Source organism: Acipenser ruthenus, chromosome 14 (genome assembly GCF_902713425.1).
Source record: "Acipenser ruthenus chromosome 14, fAciRut3.2 maternal haplotype, whole genome shotgun sequence".
Classification (NCBI taxonomy): domain Eukaryota; kingdom Metazoa; phylum Chordata; class Actinopteri; order Acipenseriformes; family Acipenseridae; genus Acipenser; species Acipenser ruthenus.
The window spans coordinates 25925130-25943718 of NC_081202.1; the positions used below are offsets into that span (position 1 = coordinate 25925130).

General features: G+C 36.8%; 1 protein-coding gene across 11 annotated transcripts in view; it reads right to left on the reverse strand.

Annotated features, from left to right (window-relative positions):
• LOC117419806 (ankyrin repeat and sterile alpha motif domain-containing protein 1B-like) overlaps positions 1 to 18589 on the reverse strand; it is a 260532-nt gene that overhangs the window by 170317 nt on the left and 71626 nt on the right. For 10 of the 11 annotated variants that reach the window (XM_058986231.1, XM_058986226.1, XM_058986225.1 and 7 more), the window contains exons 4-5: positions 12673 to 12969; positions 5465 to 5540 (exon numbers count right to left, since the gene is read on the reverse strand). In XM_058986231.1, coding sequence (XP_058842214.1) covers positions 5465 to 5540; positions 12673 to 12969 — 373 coding nt within the window. Of the gene's footprint in view, positions 1 to 5464; positions 5541 to 7084; positions 7293 to 12672; positions 12970 to 18589 lie in introns of those variants that run through there. The other variant, XM_058986233.1, reaches the window with a different exon arrangement.

Below are 18589 nucleotides of genomic sequence, written 5' to 3' on the forward strand. Positions count from 1 at the left end.
TTAACTCAATGACACATCATAGTCTGAATCTCACTGTAGCAGTACCAGAAATTCATGTATTTAATTTTCAGCAGAGTGGTAACGTTCATTGATCTGTAGGAGACGCAACATGAACACTTTTACATCTAGTAGACCATTTCAATGTAATGTTTTTTAAGCTCACATTTAAAACTATTTTGGCAAACGCAATTTTACTAGGAAAGCTTTAAATTCAGTTGAATCCAGTGTGTGTTTTCTTTAATCTTTTTTTTTTTTTTTTTTTTTTTGACAACCATGATACTGATGGTTCTCTCCAGGATCATTCATGTGGCAGTCACTGAACAAGTTATAAATTCCACCAATAAAAGAGCTCCTGATCCCTAACAAGCTGCGCAGCTGTACTCCCCAGTGGCACAGTGATTCTGATGCTTACAGCAGCCTAGCCTGGCAGGCAAAGGGCAATTAGGACTTTCAAGGTCAAAGCACATCAATCGGGATATCCTAGCAAGGGAAAAAAGGGGTTCAATTCAGTCATCTACAGATTGGCCGTATTACTGATATGGCAGGAGAATTGTTGACATTTAGCGTTCTTTTTAAAATATCCAGCTTTGAAATCAATAGAAATCTATAAAACCTGCTGCTGCGGTTTTGAATTAGATGAATGGCCAATGTCAACAACAACAACATGTCTTCTGCACATTATCATCTCTGAAATAAAAAACTTTACTCCGGACCCTGATTCTGGTGCCATACCTGAACTGAAAACTTACAGCTGTGCCACCTGTGCAAGCACACCAGGATACAGCTGGGGATTAGTATTTATATTAACTGCTGAAATGACAGTGACTGCCTCAAAACAGTGTAAATACAGAAACCGTTACCAAAATGTACCAAGTTTTCAAAAAAAAAAAATGCCTGCAACTTTCAAGTCTCTTTCACCAGTTGTAAAACAGTTGATTTGACTAAATTGCTGCTGGTATAGTCTGTCAGCAGAGATGTTCAGGAAAAACAAATAAGTTTGTCTCATTTATGTAGTGATTTCACTTCTAGTAATTAGCTGGGAAAAAAGGGTTCTGTGCAATATTACTAGTGGCCCTTACACATCCAAGCTGTCTGAACAATGTAAATCAAGACATTCGATATCACACAAAGTTGTGCTCCAATTATAAAGTAGTATAACTCTACTGTGACCAGAGTCTCAGTCAGGGTCATGGGACAATAGGCATCATAAAATTACATAGATTTACTTTGAAACTGGAGAGCAGTCAGATTAAGATGAAGTTTTTTTGGCAGGCATTAGGTCCCCAACAGAGAAATGGAGCCAATGTATGTGTATAATGAGATTTTATATGAAAAGATTTGACCCTTAAAAAAAAAAAATTCTGCAGTGGGAATTGCCTTTAGTGTAGGGTGACCATACGTCCCCGATTTCCGGGTACAGTCCCCGAATGAGATACTCATACTCATACAATATCTCCGAAAGAGTCCCCGGTTCACATTGTGTTGGTTAATATGTCTGATGCATAAATGTGTTAGAGAGAAATATCCAGACCATTATTATTATTATTATTATTATTAGTTATAACAAATATGGTACGGCACTATTGCAGTTGCCATAGCTACAACGCTGACTGAATGGCGTGTGACATAGAACACATGTGTTCCCTTTTTTTAAAGTGGCTGTGCCATGCACTACGAGATTCGGTGTAAAGTGAAAATGGCGTTGTCAAAAAAGTGTAAATGCTGCTTTAACAACAAGCTTCAAAAGGATTTTCCATAGTTACGACCAACCTGAAAAGAAACATCTGTATTATGTTCAATATGCCAGTCTATATCTTCCATTCAAGTGGAGGCAGGACATCTAAAAGAACTCGAAGGTACCAGTAAACTTAAAGCTGCTCTTACAGCACATGCTAGCTCAAGTTCTGTGCAAGAAGGAACGCATGCATATCATACCGTTAGACATAATCACAGTTTTAGAGCAATGGACTGTACTTCCAATTTAAATAAAAAATTCACCAACCAAAAATTCTCATGTGCGTGGACAAAGTGTGAAGCAATAGTTGCAAATGTTTTTGCTCCATGGGCAAATGATGAACTAACTGACAACCTGACAGTGTTGAATGTGTGTCACTGTCAGTTGATGCATCGCATCACGGACATGTAAAATTGCTTCCTGTCTTGGTTCGCTATTTCAAGGCTTATGATGGCAGTCCGTGTGTGCAAACTAAACTTGTGGATTTTGTCGAACTTAAAGAAGAGACATCAAAACTTACTGCAGCTGAGATAATAAATCTTATGAATAAGTATGGAAGTGAAAATAAAAGTTTCATTCTCAGCAGATGATACAAACACAAACTTTGTTAGCCTACACAGACAAAGACGTGAAAATGTGCGCGCCAAAGTAAAAACAAGCTTAAAAGGGGAAGTGATAGGCCTTGGATGCCCTGCTCACATCATACACAGCTGTGCCCGAACTGCAGTGGCTACAATCCCGCTAGACGTTGAGAGCATTCCAATTAAGATCTCTGGATAATTTTATATATTCACTGTTCGTGTGGAAAGACAAAAGTTTTTTGTGCGTACGTGGGACAAGAATATCAGAATATACTGGGATATAGCAATGTCAGATGAGTGCTGATGTCACCTGCTTTAGAGAGGATCCTTCAACTTTATGAGTCGTTGAAGCTATTTTTCTTGCCAGAGGAAAAGTGCTGAGTAATAGTTGAAGACCCATGTACCGAACTCTGGCTTGCTTTTATTCATGCAAACATGGCACTTTTTCATGACACAATCAAATTGCTTGAGGGAGAGGATCGCTGTGCAGTAGAGTATCTTAAACAATCTCAAAAAACTACTTTTTTTACTGAGAAAACTACTTGAAGACCTAGAAGAAGCAGGGGTCGTGACACGTCCATCTTGTGTCAAGAAATGCCTGAATGTGACAATTAACGAGGTTGCACTGTTTGAAGAAGTAACTCTGTTGAATGAATTTGTGACAGGGAAACTGTGTGAATGGAATGGCACAACTACAACAGTCACAATATGTGGCAGATGGGATAAAGTAATAAAGCATTTCAGGGTATCCTCAGTACCACACGCAAATATAAAAGCAGAAGAATCCATAAATTGCACTTTGCCCTGTCTTGAGTTCTTAAACAAACTGAGCAAGAACATAAACAAACATTCTAAAAAACCACATACACTCATCAGAGAAATACAGTTATTAATCCAGCAAGCTTCTCTAGTGCTGCCAGCACCAGGAATATTGGTGAGTACAAGGAAGAAAAATGTAATTGAGGTGGACACCCTAGTCTGGTTTTACATTTTCCACTGTGAGTGTTGTGTATTGAATGCTGCATAATTTTAGTTTAAAGTAATTGTAGCTAATAAAATAGATCCATACAATGTTTCTGCTATGCACATCTACAGTGCCTTGCATAAGTATTCACCCCCCTTGGACTTTTCCACATTTTGTAGTGTTACAACCTGGAATTAAAATGGATTTAATTAGGATTTTTTGTCACTGATCTACACAAAATAGTCCATAATGTCGAAGAGGGGAAAAAATCTACATATTTTTCAAAATTATTTACAAATAAAAAACTGAAAAGTCTTGATTGCATAAGTATTCACCGCCTTTGCTGTGACACCCCTAAATAACCTCTGGTGCAACCAATTGCCTTCAGAAGTCACATAATTAGTTGAATGGAGTCCACCTGTGTGCAATTAAAGTGTCACATGATCTCAGATTAAATACACCTGTTTCTGGAAGGACCCAGAGATTGTTAGAGAGCATATCTAAACAAACAGCATCATGAAGACCAAGGAGCTATCAAAACAAGTCTGGGATAAAGTTTTGGAGAAGCACCTATCAGGGTTGGGTTATAAAAAAATATCCCAAACTTTGAACATCCCCCGGAGCACCGTTAAATCCATTATTAAAAAATGGAAGGAATATGGCACAACCGCGACTCTGCCTAGAGAAGGCCGTCCGCCAAAACTCAGTGACCAGGTAAGGAGGGCATTAGTCAGAGAAGCAAGCAAGAGGCCAATGGTAACTCTGAAGGAGCTAGAGAGATCCACAGCTGAGATGGGAGAAACCGTCCACGGGACAACTATAACCCGGACGCTCCACAAAGCTGGGCTTTATGGAAGAGTGGTGAGAAGAAAGCCATTGCTGAAAAAAACCCATATCAAATCCTGTTTGTATTTTGCCAAAAGGCATGTGGGAGACACAGCAAACATGTGGAAAAAGGTTCTCTGGTCTGATGAGACCAAAATTGAACTTTTTGGCCTTAGCGCAAAACGCTATGTGTGGCCCAAGCCAACACTGCTCATCACCCTGAGAACACAATCCCCACGGTGAAGCATGGTGGTGGCAGCATCATGTTATGGGGATGCTTTTCATCGGCAGGGACTGGGAAAAGTCCAAGGGGGGTGAATACTTATGCAAGGCACTGTATTCATTTTAGGGTCTCAAATGTGCAGTTTTGAAAGAAACACATTATAGCAAACATGTATTTTCCTTTCAAAACACGATATCCTGTACTACACTAGGTTAAAGAAAACTCTGTTTGGAAGCCATGCTTTTTGACTGTCATGTCCTTCCTGGGTCATTTTACCTGGGGAGTGAAACTGCCTCCACCAATTTCATTGGCTTCTTATCTGTCAATAACACCAGCTACTTCCCTTATTGACTAACATGATTTTAGCCAATAACATGCTTTAACACACAAGACACTGAGGTGAAATGAACCAGGCAGTGCAAGTGTAATAGAGTAAGCAAAAGGCATAGAAACAGAATGTTTCCTTTAACCTAAAGCAGTACCAGTTGTCATGTACAATTAAAATACATGTGTGCTATAACATGTTTATTTTAAAACTGCACATATGAGACATATGTAGCCAATGGATGTGCAAAATGGGTAAGATTTATGGAATTAGTTTGTAGCTACACTTACTTTAAGCTTTTAGTGTTTCACATTCCAAGTACTCATGAGAGTATTGGTGGACAGTGCGTTACTAATGCAATATTGGCACAGTGCGCATTCACTAAAATAACAAAAAAAAAGCCTTTTTAATGTTTATGGCTTTTTTTTTATTATTCTGAGGTTGGGATATCATACTTTTGGTGTAAGTATCAAAATCATTCACAAAGGTAGTGAAACAGTAAAGTGAAAGGGCTAAATGATCCATACCGAATGAGTCTGAATATCTGAGTCAAGATAAGGAATGCTTTTAAACTGTACATTAAAAGTTTACTTATGATGACTTGCAGTTCAGTTTGTGGCTAGCAGTAAATTAAATAAGAAAAGCAAAGGGCTAAATTTAGAAGGTGGAACAAATGGTGTGTTCAGCGCCACAGCAGGATGACTGTGACAGAACGGCCAGCCTTTCAAAGTGTTTGTGTGAAATTAAAACCATACGCTGATGAAAGAGAAGGGCTGTGTTGGAAGCCACAGGAGAAGTAATTAAAGCTTACCTGTCTCTAACAGAAGTCGAACTACATCCATCTTCCCAAACAAGGCTGCCTCGTGCAATGCGCTTCCATTCTCTGTCTAAAATAAATAAATCAGTTACATTAATACACATTTATACAGCGTTTTTAATTCATTAAATCAGAACATCCATTAACCACAAACGGTATCTTAAGTCTGGTAAGTATGGAGTTGTAGAACAAAAAGTCTATGATTACACATACAATAAACATTGACATACAATTAAGCTCTAAAATACTGGGACCATGTAATGCACCTTGTGTGTTTGATTTTTTTAAAATGTATTTATTTTTACATTTTTTGTTTAAGATAGAAATGGGATAGCATGTTTCACTGCAGAGCAGTGATATTTTCCTTTCCAGTAGCTTGATCATTGGCTGAGTCTTCTTTGCAGCTGTGACAGAGCTGAGAAGCTAACCTGAGTAATCCTTCCCTGACAGAACGCTTTGGAGTTGAGTGTTCTTGTGCTTCCTCAGTATTATCTCTGCACTTCAGACACACACAGCAGCAAACTCGCCAACCACATTCAATTACAAACTTAAAGCATCAAACTGTTTTTAAAAAATGCATCTGGAAGTGCTGACCACACTGTGATCTCATCTTGTACATTTACATACCACACTCTGAACAGCTACTCATTAAAGGTGGGACTGATAAATTCATTTGAATCATATCTTACTACATGGTCTTGTAAAAAAAATAAAAAATAATAATAATATATATATATATATATATATATATATATATATATATATATATATATATATATATACACACATGGATGGAGGCTATATTTACATCCTGAGCCATTTAAAAAAAAGGCATAATACCACAGTAGTGGTGTCAAAAAGTGATAATTCTTTTAAGGAATATATACTTAAACTTTGACCCATTCGACTCCTCGAGACCATCACTTTAAATTCACAAAATGTCTCGTTTTCAATCATTCGACAACACCCACAGTACAGAAATGTTCATTAGGGATAAACAAAATGAGAATACGTTTAAAAAAAAAAAAAAGATGTGAAGCTGGTACATTCGTATCTCAGAGTAATTTATGACGTCACAGAAACCTTAGATGAAATAAATAAATACAAACAAAAAAAAAATTGTATCAGTACATAAATAAATTAATTACTTGATTAAACTCAACACATGCTGTAGGCATATTATTTTTATATACATAATAATAAAACAAAAATTCAGTTATATATTTAACCTTGTAATGCCCTTAGTTGTATTCCGATACTTAATAATACTTTTCCACACTCTGTTGTGTTTAAAATCCAAGACAAAACTGTGAATTCGTTATGTATACAGTGCATATATTTGCATACACAAATACTTGCATTACCGGTTTAAGATGTAATTTGACTTCTTTGTTATATCAGATTCAAGCTTTCTGACTTTGAGTCAATAAGCCCTGATTAGTGATAACTACCCCACAATGTTAATCAGCAATACAAATTACACTTTGTTGTTTTATTAAGTTATTTTAAAAATGTTATTTTCAAATATAGGTTGTCTAAAAGCAGCAGCTTAAGAAATTACAATTTAAAATATATTTAAGCTGTGAATGAATATCTAAAAATGTATGCCCATACCTTGGTCCTTTCTTCTGTGCTGCCAACAGCAGTCACACAGTTGTGCAGAGTAGTTTTCTAAGAAATCAGTAAATGACTTGTGATGTGACAGTTCTATGTCCTTTATGTGTTGAATCTCATCTCCCCCAGATGCAGTTCAGCTGAAGTTATCCTTCTTTCTAAACTAACACTGTCAGATTCACGTACCAATCCAGAACAGCACTGTCCCAGAAAGAGTGTTCCCTAAAACTCCAGTGTTACTGTATGAAGATCAAGTACAAAAAATGTATCACAAGCACAGGATGCCTAACCTTGTCTTGTTCAGCACCCCTTCCTGTCATGTTTCCTGGTGTGATTAGTAGTGATGTAACAAAGAGGACATTTATTTACTCCTGTCACATTTCCAGGAATTGAATGGAACTGGAGATTTGCTTCCTATCTGTTTCAGACAGGCCATTTTTTGCGATAAAAAAACTTTTATTAACATTAAACAAAAAAATAGAATTAGAAGAAGAAGAAGAAGAAGAAGAAGAAGAAGAAGAAGAAGAAGCGTTTGTGAACAAGAACAACATATCCCTAGAGTGTCATCTTTAACAGAACGGTGTGCTGAAGTAAAATGGATAAAAATAAAAAAGACAGCTACATACCAAATGCGAAGACACTATCTCAAAGAGTGTGATATTACTGTTAATGGCCAGAGGTTAAAACTATGTAGAAGTGAAATGGTTCATTTTTACTGGACTGGACTACTTATGCAATGGAAGATACTGAACAGGGAAAACCACAGATATATGAGAAGAATAAACCATTATTTAGCAAAAGGGAACTAATCCATACTTGACAGTACACAATACACTCTTCCAGTACTAAAAAGTTAAGATGGGGAAGAAAAAAAACTCACTTAAGGAAAGGTTATTTGTACATGTGTTTATGTAGTAAAGAACATGGAGTATTTGGGAAAAAGCGCATGTTTTGTGGGTGCTGTGTCTACCCTGCAGAATGCTAAAATGTCAACCTCAACGTGGCTGCTATTTAGTGTCAGAGGTCAATGGTACCGACACAACCCTGCTAATATCAAGTAAGGTCGCCAAGATATGAAGCTCAGACAGTTCAGTGGCAGTAGCTTTTTATACTTTCACTGGGACAACATTATATTTTTCTTGCATCATCTGGAAAACAAACCAATCACAGGACCACACTATGGTAGCTCATGAAGTCAGAAGCAGTGATGGCCTTAAAGGTATGTGGAACTAACAGGAAACCACTCAAATTCAATTACGTCTGTTAGAAATACTGTACGTCTTCAAAGGGATGCAAAACAATATTGTTATATTTTAATGCAAATCTATTATTTATTCACATGCATATGAAGACAAATGGTTTATTTTGTCTCAAATGATCATTATGTGCATGTCACAGTGGACTTACACATATGGTGCTACTTAAAACGAATTGAGGCCAGGCTGACACAGACTATGTAATCAATGATCTCACATTTCGGTTATATGATGCTCCCTTTTCTTCTTATCCAAAGCATTTACTGAGTAATTTGTAGTTAAAAGAGAATATAAAATAGATGTACGTGTACAATATATAATGATACACAGTGTAATAGTCACTGAAAAGAAACAGCTGATCAGATGACGAGTAAAGCCTTGCCACAATTTCTACTCCAAACATTGCTATGAATTTACAGAGAAATGGATTAAAAATAGGCCTTTTTAATTGTGGAATGGAGGGTTGATCCAGCAATTATACAATTACAAATATCTTTATGGATTTCTGCATACATCCCACAGAATCTGTGTCAAAATACTGTTGCTGACTTGGCAAAACTCTGAAGTCTAAAATACTGTAGTTAATTATATCTCAGTTTGCAATCTGCGCCAATGTTCTTTCCTGAACAGGAAGCATGAACTTATTAAATCTTACAAACTGACTGTAACCCTTTATTATTTACTATGCACGACACTGAAACATTTATCTGTCCGTTTAAAAAGTTAACTTTGCTTGCATCAACTACTGTACCTTTAAAACTCATCTTATTCAGAATTACTCAAGACATCTTAAGTTGAGGTGTCAACTTTTCCTTTATGTGGTCTAGCAGTTTCTTGTTCTTAGTATTGTCAACGTAATAACTTGCAGCTAAAATAAGAATCATAAGGTGAATACTGATAAAACATGCAGCTCACAGTATGACTCATGTGCTAAAACTCTAGCAAGACGGTGTAGCGATTTGCAAATGTGCCCAGTATGCTATGTCCCTTTAAATTTATATCTTTAAATTTAGGGCTAGTCAGAGAGTAAGGGAGTGACGTTCGTACAGAGCAGGGGCGGAGAATCAGAGATTCAAACGAGCATGGTGGGTGCATGCCTTAAGCCCCTTTCACACTGGCACTCCTACCCGGGTCCGGACTTGGGTTCTGGCTACCCAGGTCACAATCCCACAGTGTGAAACCACATACCTGGGTCTTACCTGGGTTGACCGGAGTCCCAGCGGCCTGCGGCCTGCAGCCAACAGGATGTGGGTCGACACGCTTTGAACCGGGATGAGCGAGACAAAATGCCGACAAAATAACAAACAGCCACACCTGCGTGAAGGTTTCACTTCAGCAAGGAACATTTCTGTTTAGCCATATTTTTGTTGATTGAGACACAGCATGAGCCAGATTGCAGCAGAGATAAAAAAAAACATTTGCTTTAGTCAACATTTGAGCAGACAATTCAATCCAGAGAAGCTTGGATGGAAGCGTCCATAACAAGCTGCTTCCGGGGCATAGATACGCGCATTGTGTACTTGCGTCTGTCAACCAGGTCAACCCTGCTTTATCAAAGGCAGTGTGAAACCGCACAACCGACCCGCATGATACGTGTTTGTCTGTCTTCGTGTGATTGGGGAAGCAATTACGCCTTAGGGCACTTTATTAACTTACATTTTTTATGAACTAGCAGATGATGGTTTAAATAAGAACATAAGAAAGTTTACAAACGAGAGGAGGCCATTCAGCCCATCTTGCTCATTTGGTTGTTAGTATCTTATTAATCTCAGAATCTCATCAAGCAGCTTCTTGAAGGATCCCAGGGTGTCAACAACATTACTGGGGAGTTGGTTCCAGACCCTCACAATTCTTTGTGTAAAAAGTGCCTCCTATTTTCTGTTCTGAATGCCCCTTTATCTAATCTCCATTTGTGACCCCTGGTCCTTGTTTCTTTTTTCAGGTCAAAAAAGTCCCCTGGTTCGACATTGTCTATACCTTTTAGGATTTTGAATGTTTGAATCAGATCGCCGCGTAGTCTTCTTTGTTCAAGACTGAATAGATTCAATTCTTTTAGCCTGTCTGCATACGACATGCCTTTTGAACCCGGGATAATTCTGGTTGCTCTTCTTTGCACTCTTTCTAGAGCAGCAATATCCTTTTTGTAACGCGGTGACCAGAACTGAACATAATATTCTAGGTGAGGTCTTACTAATGCATTGTAAAGTTTTAACATTACTTCCCTTGATTTAAATTCAATGTACATATTTGTACATAACTTATTGCTGGTAAAAAGAAAACTGATGGTTTGTAAACTGCGTACTTTGTGTATTACTGAATCTTTTTGATATGCAATGCATTGCATCTGACCAGGCTTCCGCTAAACTGTTTCTGAATGGAATTGGTTATTTGTTGTAGAGCTGTTATTTAAGATAGATAGATAGATAGATAGATAGATAGATAGATAGATAGATAGATAGATAGATATTTTGGAAATTAATATTAATTACCTCTTACATATTTCTTTCTGCAATATAAAATATATTGACACAAACATAAGAAATGTTATAGCATATTTAGTGGTAATTAGGCCACATTACATGAGTGTTTGACTTTTCTCGAGACATCTGTTTCTCGTGAAATAAATGTGGACATGGTGCCTTTTTGTGTTTACATGTAAAGCCTACTTTTCCTTTGGAACGCCTACTTTTCCCCAAACGCTATGCAAATTAAGGAGTGGGGGGGGGGGGTCAGATTTAAATTAGTCATGCTGACGGCCCACTTAGATTCTCGTTAACCGCGAAAGTCCCCAAAATACTGTTAACATGAACATAGTACTGAAGTGTACTGAAGTAAACCACAAGCTTGCTGCCCAAATTATTACAGCCTGCTGTATCTTTACAATCTGTGCCAGGACCGAAAGGTGTTCAGAGGAACAGCTACCTCAGCCTCCAGCAAGAATTGCACAACAGCGATATGAAGAGGGTCCTGCTATTAGAGATGCACGGCTATCTTTATTTTTGTAACCCGACAGTGTACTTTTATTTTGTATCACATTTTTGTTTCATTAGCTTATTATGTATCTCTTTATACCAAATATAGCATGCTCATTTGTGGTGTACTTGTATGACTGCTTCTGCTAAATAAAGAATTGGAATATTGAGTAGTATTGTTGATTCCCGAGAAATAACCACATTTTATTTTGAGAGTGGGTTAAACAATGTTCGTATTGTGCATTGTATCAAACATCATATCCTCTTCCCTCATGGATATTTTACACCAGAGTGTCTTCATCGCTCCAACGGACGTAAGTGGAGGATGGACACAGGTTTTGCTCAGACATAAGTAACTAAGAGAAACTACAATGTAATACAGTTATAAACATTTAAACATAGTACTTAGTAGTAGTTTACAATAAAGTCGTTTTGACAGTTGTTTGGAAAGCTATATGCAAATGTATTCTGAAGTACTGTGCAGTAGCTGTAACCACCTGAATTCACAAGCCCATGATGCAGTTTATCAAACACTTTTAGTAATAGTTTTAAACAGAAACTTGATAAATACAATCTGTGTGACACTTTACAAACACACTTAGATCCATGTATGATTTGCATTCTGCAAAGTTCTAGGGAAGACGGAGAAAAAAGTCGGGTTATCTGCAACATCAATCTGATAATGGAAATACTGCAAACAAAAAATGTACTTTTCCGCTGCTATCTTTGGACCATGGTAACTTACTTGAACGAGCCAATTAACATTTTCACGAGAAACTTGTGTTTACATGTGTAAGTGGGCATTGATCTCACAAGCATTTCCTGGAACCTCACAAGAAATTGAGACAGTAAAATACTGAGTGTCTTTTGGGACACATTCACAAGCTTTCCCTATAGGTATTGTCTATTCACGTGAAATAATCACACATGTAAACTGGCCTATTGTCATGATAAAGCCAAGAAAATGAGTAATGTACTATTTAATGGTTTTCAGATACATAAATTAGTACGGTAAGAAAGTTTTCCTTGAAATTGCTAAGAATACTTTGATATATACTTGTGGGTTGTTCACTAGAATGTTTTCTATAGCTGTTTTCTATAAATGTATCCACTTCCTTGTTCCATGTTCTCTGGAGTAAATAAGCTTGCTCTATAATTATGTAGCTATGATATCCTGGTATTTAAATTTGGGGCAAAATAGGGTGTAGTATATAGAACTTGGTTTTACTATTGGGTCCTAGTTATGGTTCTTGCAAGAATTTATAATTGTGGTAGATATTAAATATTTACCTGGCAACCTGGATAATAATACGTTACAACGGAGCTGACAAACGTACACAAGCATGTGGTTTTGACTCACCTGGCAGTTGACCTCCATGCCAGCCTCCAGCAGCACCTGCACAGCAGATCTGTGCCCGTTGCGGGCTGCCAGGTGTAAAGGGGTGTGCTTCCTGATGCTGCAGCTCATGAGGTTGGGGTGTGCGTTCACCAGCATCTTCACCACCTGCAGACGCCCATAGAGTGCTGCTAGATCTAGAGGGGTTTCAGACCTGTTGTTTCTCATGGTGGGGTCAGAGAGTTCCTCCAGCAAAACTGCCACCACTTCCGAGTGCCCGTACTGAGCCGCACAGTGCAACGCGGTTTCATTTTCATTGTTCTGTTAAAAAAAGGGGAAAAAACAATTCAACAAAAGAATCAAAAGGAATGTTTTTGATCAACAGATACAGACATGGTGCCGTATCTGGAGAAACTGTTGTTCCTTTTGTGGGGAAAATGGAACTTCATTCATTGATTGATGTCCGCCCACGACAAAGGGAAACTAATGGAACATTTTGTTTCATCACAATAGTTCATTGTCTTGGACATTCTGGAGTTAGACAGGCTATTACCAGCTCCAGTCAGGGGATATTGTCAGAATTATTAAAAGAAAATAAGCAAATATCAGCTCATGAATCAGTAGCTTTCTGAAGAGACTCCTGTACTGTATATTCCATATGGTTATGTTCTAATGTCAAAAGAAAGAAAGAAAGGAACTGTTTAACTTTAATAAATAAATAAATAGGGGTGCCCCTAATGAGGACAAAATTAAACACAAAAAAGTACCGCTAGACAAGCGTTTACACAGTTTGTGTATCTACAGCTACAGCCAAAGGTTTTGCATCACCTAGAATTTTAGGATTGATACAATTAAAAAAAACTATAGAACAGAATTTAGATATTTTATTTATCATCATGTAAATCAAAGAAAGTATTAAATAATATTGCAGTCTACCGGAAACCATAATAGTAGTACAAGTATGTAATGTTAGATTTCAAAATGTCCACTTTTTCAACTTTTGTCACTTTTTCGTTAAGTATATGGAAAACTACAAAGCAGTATGTAATTTAATACGTTAACGTAACATTATTCAGCAGGTTTCATTTGACTTTATGACTTTTATAGCCAAGACTGATTTAATCTTCCATAATAACCATAAAGTATGCAGATCTATTGATTTATTTATTTTTATGAATAGAGTTGGGCATTAAGCCTTAAATTGAATGAGCCATTTATTTTGTAATAGGCATTTCTGCATTTTGCAATTACAGTACAGTATTTATTCCATGTAAAAACACATTTAAAGCTATGTACAAGTAAAAGAGTGGACTGTTAAAATAATGAACAAATATATATATATAATACTACAGATCGGTGCTGTCCATACAGTACAGTACAATGCATTTCCTGCACAAGAGGATTTCAGTGTCAGATTTTTTTGGTTTTACACTATACAAAACCACACAGATCCACTGATTTTTAGAACCCATGGTTTATGATAAAATATCAACACACACTACAGCACATTTCTATATTATTTAAAAACGGCTTCACACAGAGCTACAAAAAAAATAACAAAAAACTGGAGGACACTAAAAAAATGGATACCAACAGAAACCAAGAGTACAGTATAACGTGATTAAGTTTTTTTTTTTATATAAAGGTTTGCCATCCACATTTATTTGCAATCTGGGTTCAGCCAGGTTTGTAGTTCTCACAAAAGCACAAGCCTCCAGACACAAATCCTCCTCTCCAGAGTCCAGACATATTACAGCAGGAACATCACACCATTGACTACCCAATATTTGATCCTGGAATGAGAACTGATCCATTCATATTGACCAGAATTCACACACCACACCACCGATTCACTAGAGACGTGTTTCATGGAAGACAAATACAATAAATTAAAAAGATGTGTGTAACATGAAATGAACAAATGCCAGCTCAGTGGTTATTTGTATTACGTCAGTGTTCAAACTGATAGTCTAGATAGAAAAGGGACAGAATACTGTAGCTCCCTTTTATCTGATATGGTTCATGTCCCCACATTATAACAACCCTCCGAAACAAACACATTCATTTTGTTTATAAAAAAAAAAGAAAGAAATCATACATTTTTCCTCCAGCCTTTTCATACAGTATAGAGCATATGATTGCTCTTATCTCCAATTTCCTGATGTGTACCGGCACAAAAGATGAATAGTTGCATAGTTCAGAATGTACTGGAAAGGTGTGATTTTTATTGAGATTACTGAAGTAGCATGAAATGGAAGAATGCATTGCATACTGTAATATCAATATAAAAATAATCACAGAAATTAATTAATACTTTTGAGTTCACAAACTATAGCTTTTAATATCAACAGGAAAGATTTTAAAAATAGTGTTAATTCTCCTGATCTTTGATACTATGACTGGCCTATTATAACTTTTGTGAAGCTATAAGAAAACAGCAGTAAAACACTCTGCTCACTGACCTATAGTCTAAAGGAACCATGCAAATGTAAAGGGATAGCCTCTATTTCTCAGTGCTACCAGATGGTAAAATATTACAATTGTCTTTATTCCAATTTTTTGCCACCTGTAAGGCAAGTTTACTTTTTTTTCTTAAATGGTTAATCTGCAAACCATTGTACAACGCTATATAAATGTCACAGTGTCTCCCTTCAGAGCTTGCTGTACAGCTCTGGCAGACATTTATAAATAATGTTAACTGAAACAAATCTGTGTCAGACAGTAACCTCGGATGGTGAAAGATTACCAAGTTCTCATGCATCTTGCCAAAACTGCACAGGAACAGGGTTGATGCAGCAGAAACAGTTCAACGCAGGCGCTGAAAATAATGTAAACTAGATTAGCACACTGACCAACTTATTTCAACAAGGGAGTGTAACACATTCTAAAATACTGTACTTTCCACAAGCAACGGCTTATCTTACATTTTAACTCTTTCAGCACTATGCAACTTTTGAGAAAGATGATCTTTGCATATCTGCAGATCTGCAATGTTAGGTAAAATTATTTCCCTTACTGTTAATAATACTATAAAAAAGGACTTTGGTACAGGGTTGAAAGATCATCAAGGTGGTCAAGAAACTCAGTAACAAGAACCCAATAAATGTTTAACACACCAAGGGCTTGATTAATAAAGATCCCTGGTTATGTGGATGAAGTATGTGCATTAAAGTTTGGAGAACACCCTCCTGAATTGTCATGGAGCCTAAAAACTTGGTAAAAACATATTTTTAAAAGTAACATAGCCAAAAGCTTCCCAAAGAAATATTTGCTTGATTCAAATGTGTAAAAGCTCATAAGGAGTGATTCCAGAGTCCTAAATGTTGCTGTAACACACACAGCGTGGAATGGGCCTACTCCGCATTTACGAAAAAAGGAGGAAAATAGTGTGGATGCATAGGGGGCGTGTTGTCAAGGTTAAATAGTTATATATTGTATGCATGCACACAAGTTGAAGAAGTGACATTTTATTACTATGTGTTGCAGAATAAAATTGAGCACTAAAGATTTTGAGAAGTTGTAAACAAAGGTGGGCATATTTTTACTAAACACATTTAAGCAAAAACATGTCTGAGCACGAAATGTCACATACTGTAAATGTAATTCATGAATACTATTGCTGGGGATATACAAACCATCTGATTTGTAGAAATAATAATCTCACTGTGGATGAAGACGAGATACAAATTGCTTCTTCGGATTTCAACATATGGTTAAGGAATATTTTCCCAGGAAAAAAAAAAAAAAAAAAACCTCCCTGGAGTAGTTTTTTCTGAACATTAGAAATTTTCCATTAGAAATGCCCTGCAGGTCACCGGGTGTTTTGATTATGATAACACACACCCCATTTACAAAGAGAAAGTGAATTTGCTGCAAAGAACCACAATTAAGCCATCATAATACATTATGGTGCAATGTCCCATCTCTTTCACTTAGAGCAGTACCCATGTACTTTAGTGGTACAGTACTGTATGTTGTATTCAAAGAAAGCCAATACATCACCTTTTTGAAATTCCAGTCTTCAGGAGTCTACACTATAAATTCAGCCCCTATAAATCTGCTTCTCCCACGTGATTTAAAAGTCCTATTATTATTATTATTATTTATTTCTTAGCAGACGCCCTTATCCAGGGCGACTTACAATTGTTACAAGATATCACATTATACATTATTTCACATTATACAGATATCACATTATTTTACATACAATTACCCATTTATACAGTTTGGTGTTTATTGGAGCAATCTAGGTAAAGTACCTTGCTCAAGGGTACAACAGCAGTGTCCCCCACTGGGGATTGAACCCACGACCCTCCGGTCAAGAGTCCAGGGCCCTAACCACTACTCCACACTGCTCCCCTAGAAGAACAAAGATTAACTGTTTGACTCCAAAACAATGTGATAAATGTTTCTTAATTATTACCTTATTAGTATAGTTTGTTCAGGAACTACAATTGACCTAGTTTCTAAATCCCAAAACTTGAAAGAGCTGATATAAAACAACAATCTGAATGTGGTTTCTAGGTAGATTTGGACAAAAATGCGGATTAAAAAATAAAAAAAAGAAAAGGAATGAGGCAGGAAATGGAATTTAAATGGTTAAAGGAGTAAGTAGCGGGGTCCCGAATATAGCGGTACACATCCCCACGTGTTGCTACAACTGTTTAAATAACATACCTGTCATTTTTTCTTTTCATTGTTAACATCCTGACAACTTTTTAAACTTAGAATTTTAAAGTCTGTTTCAAAATGGCTGCTCTAGTGCACTGATAATGTAAGGATTATTGCCCATATTGTCAAACAAGTAACACAGCAGTAATGATCCATGATGTGGTACGGAACAGAAAAGCCAGAGCTTTTCTTTGTCCCTGGAGACCAGCTCCACAGAATGACAAAACCCTTTATCCACGCATGAAACTACACAGTGTGTGTGGGATCTGAATTTCAACTGGGTTAAGGAGGTTCACTTATAATGCTGGGCTCATTTTAAAAATTCAATACATTTTTAGGCAAGATTTTTTAAATTCTTTAATCATTTTAAAAGCACCACATCATGTTTCAGCCTGGTCATAAAATAAATTTAATATATTCGCAAACCCAGGGAAAGGATACATTTTTCAGCCCCTCAGTGAGAAGCACTTAGGAAAAAATGCAAACATGTCATAGCTTTAAACAACAAAGGGGTTCTCATACTACACTGCATTTCTAATTGGTCCAGCATGCTACTCTCATACTGCACTTACACAAAGTATTTGACTGATTCAGCCTTACATGACACTGCTTTAGCTTTCTCAGTGTGTGCTTATTAGGCACTTCCATTCCAAAATGCACAGTAAAGAACCACCCATTTCCCATAATCATGTTTGAAATGAACCTCAACCATCTTTTAAGGAGTCAGTGGCTCAGAAAAGTAAGGCTTTGTTCACACCAAGTTCATTAGGGGATTGGTTTCAGAACAAAGTATGGTTTGGTTCGTTTAGGTATAGTGTGAACAAGTTCACTTGAATACTGCAATGTGAACACAAATGAAAAATACGGAAACTAACCAAAAAACAAACTCCATTTTACACCCCAAACAAGCTCAGTACATTTGCCTCCAGGTAGTTAGTGTGAACAGCAAGCACACTGATTAATTGTTTTAAACCAAATTAACTTAACAGACGGTTTGTACAAACCCAATGTGAACATTACCTTTAAGATTGTAGTTGCACAAGCTTTTTCATATTATTCTGTACATGTACCTGGGAACACAGCTACACTAAACTTAAAAGTATTGCACATACAACACAGGCCAATGAGTTCTTTTCTCCAACTACCGAAAAGTCAAATACTTCCAATATAAACCCCCAAGCACATTTTGCTGTACCTTTTACAATAGTTTTTCCAGCATTAGTAAAAGGAAAAAAAAACGTTTCCAATTATTGCTTCTTTGGAAACTTGA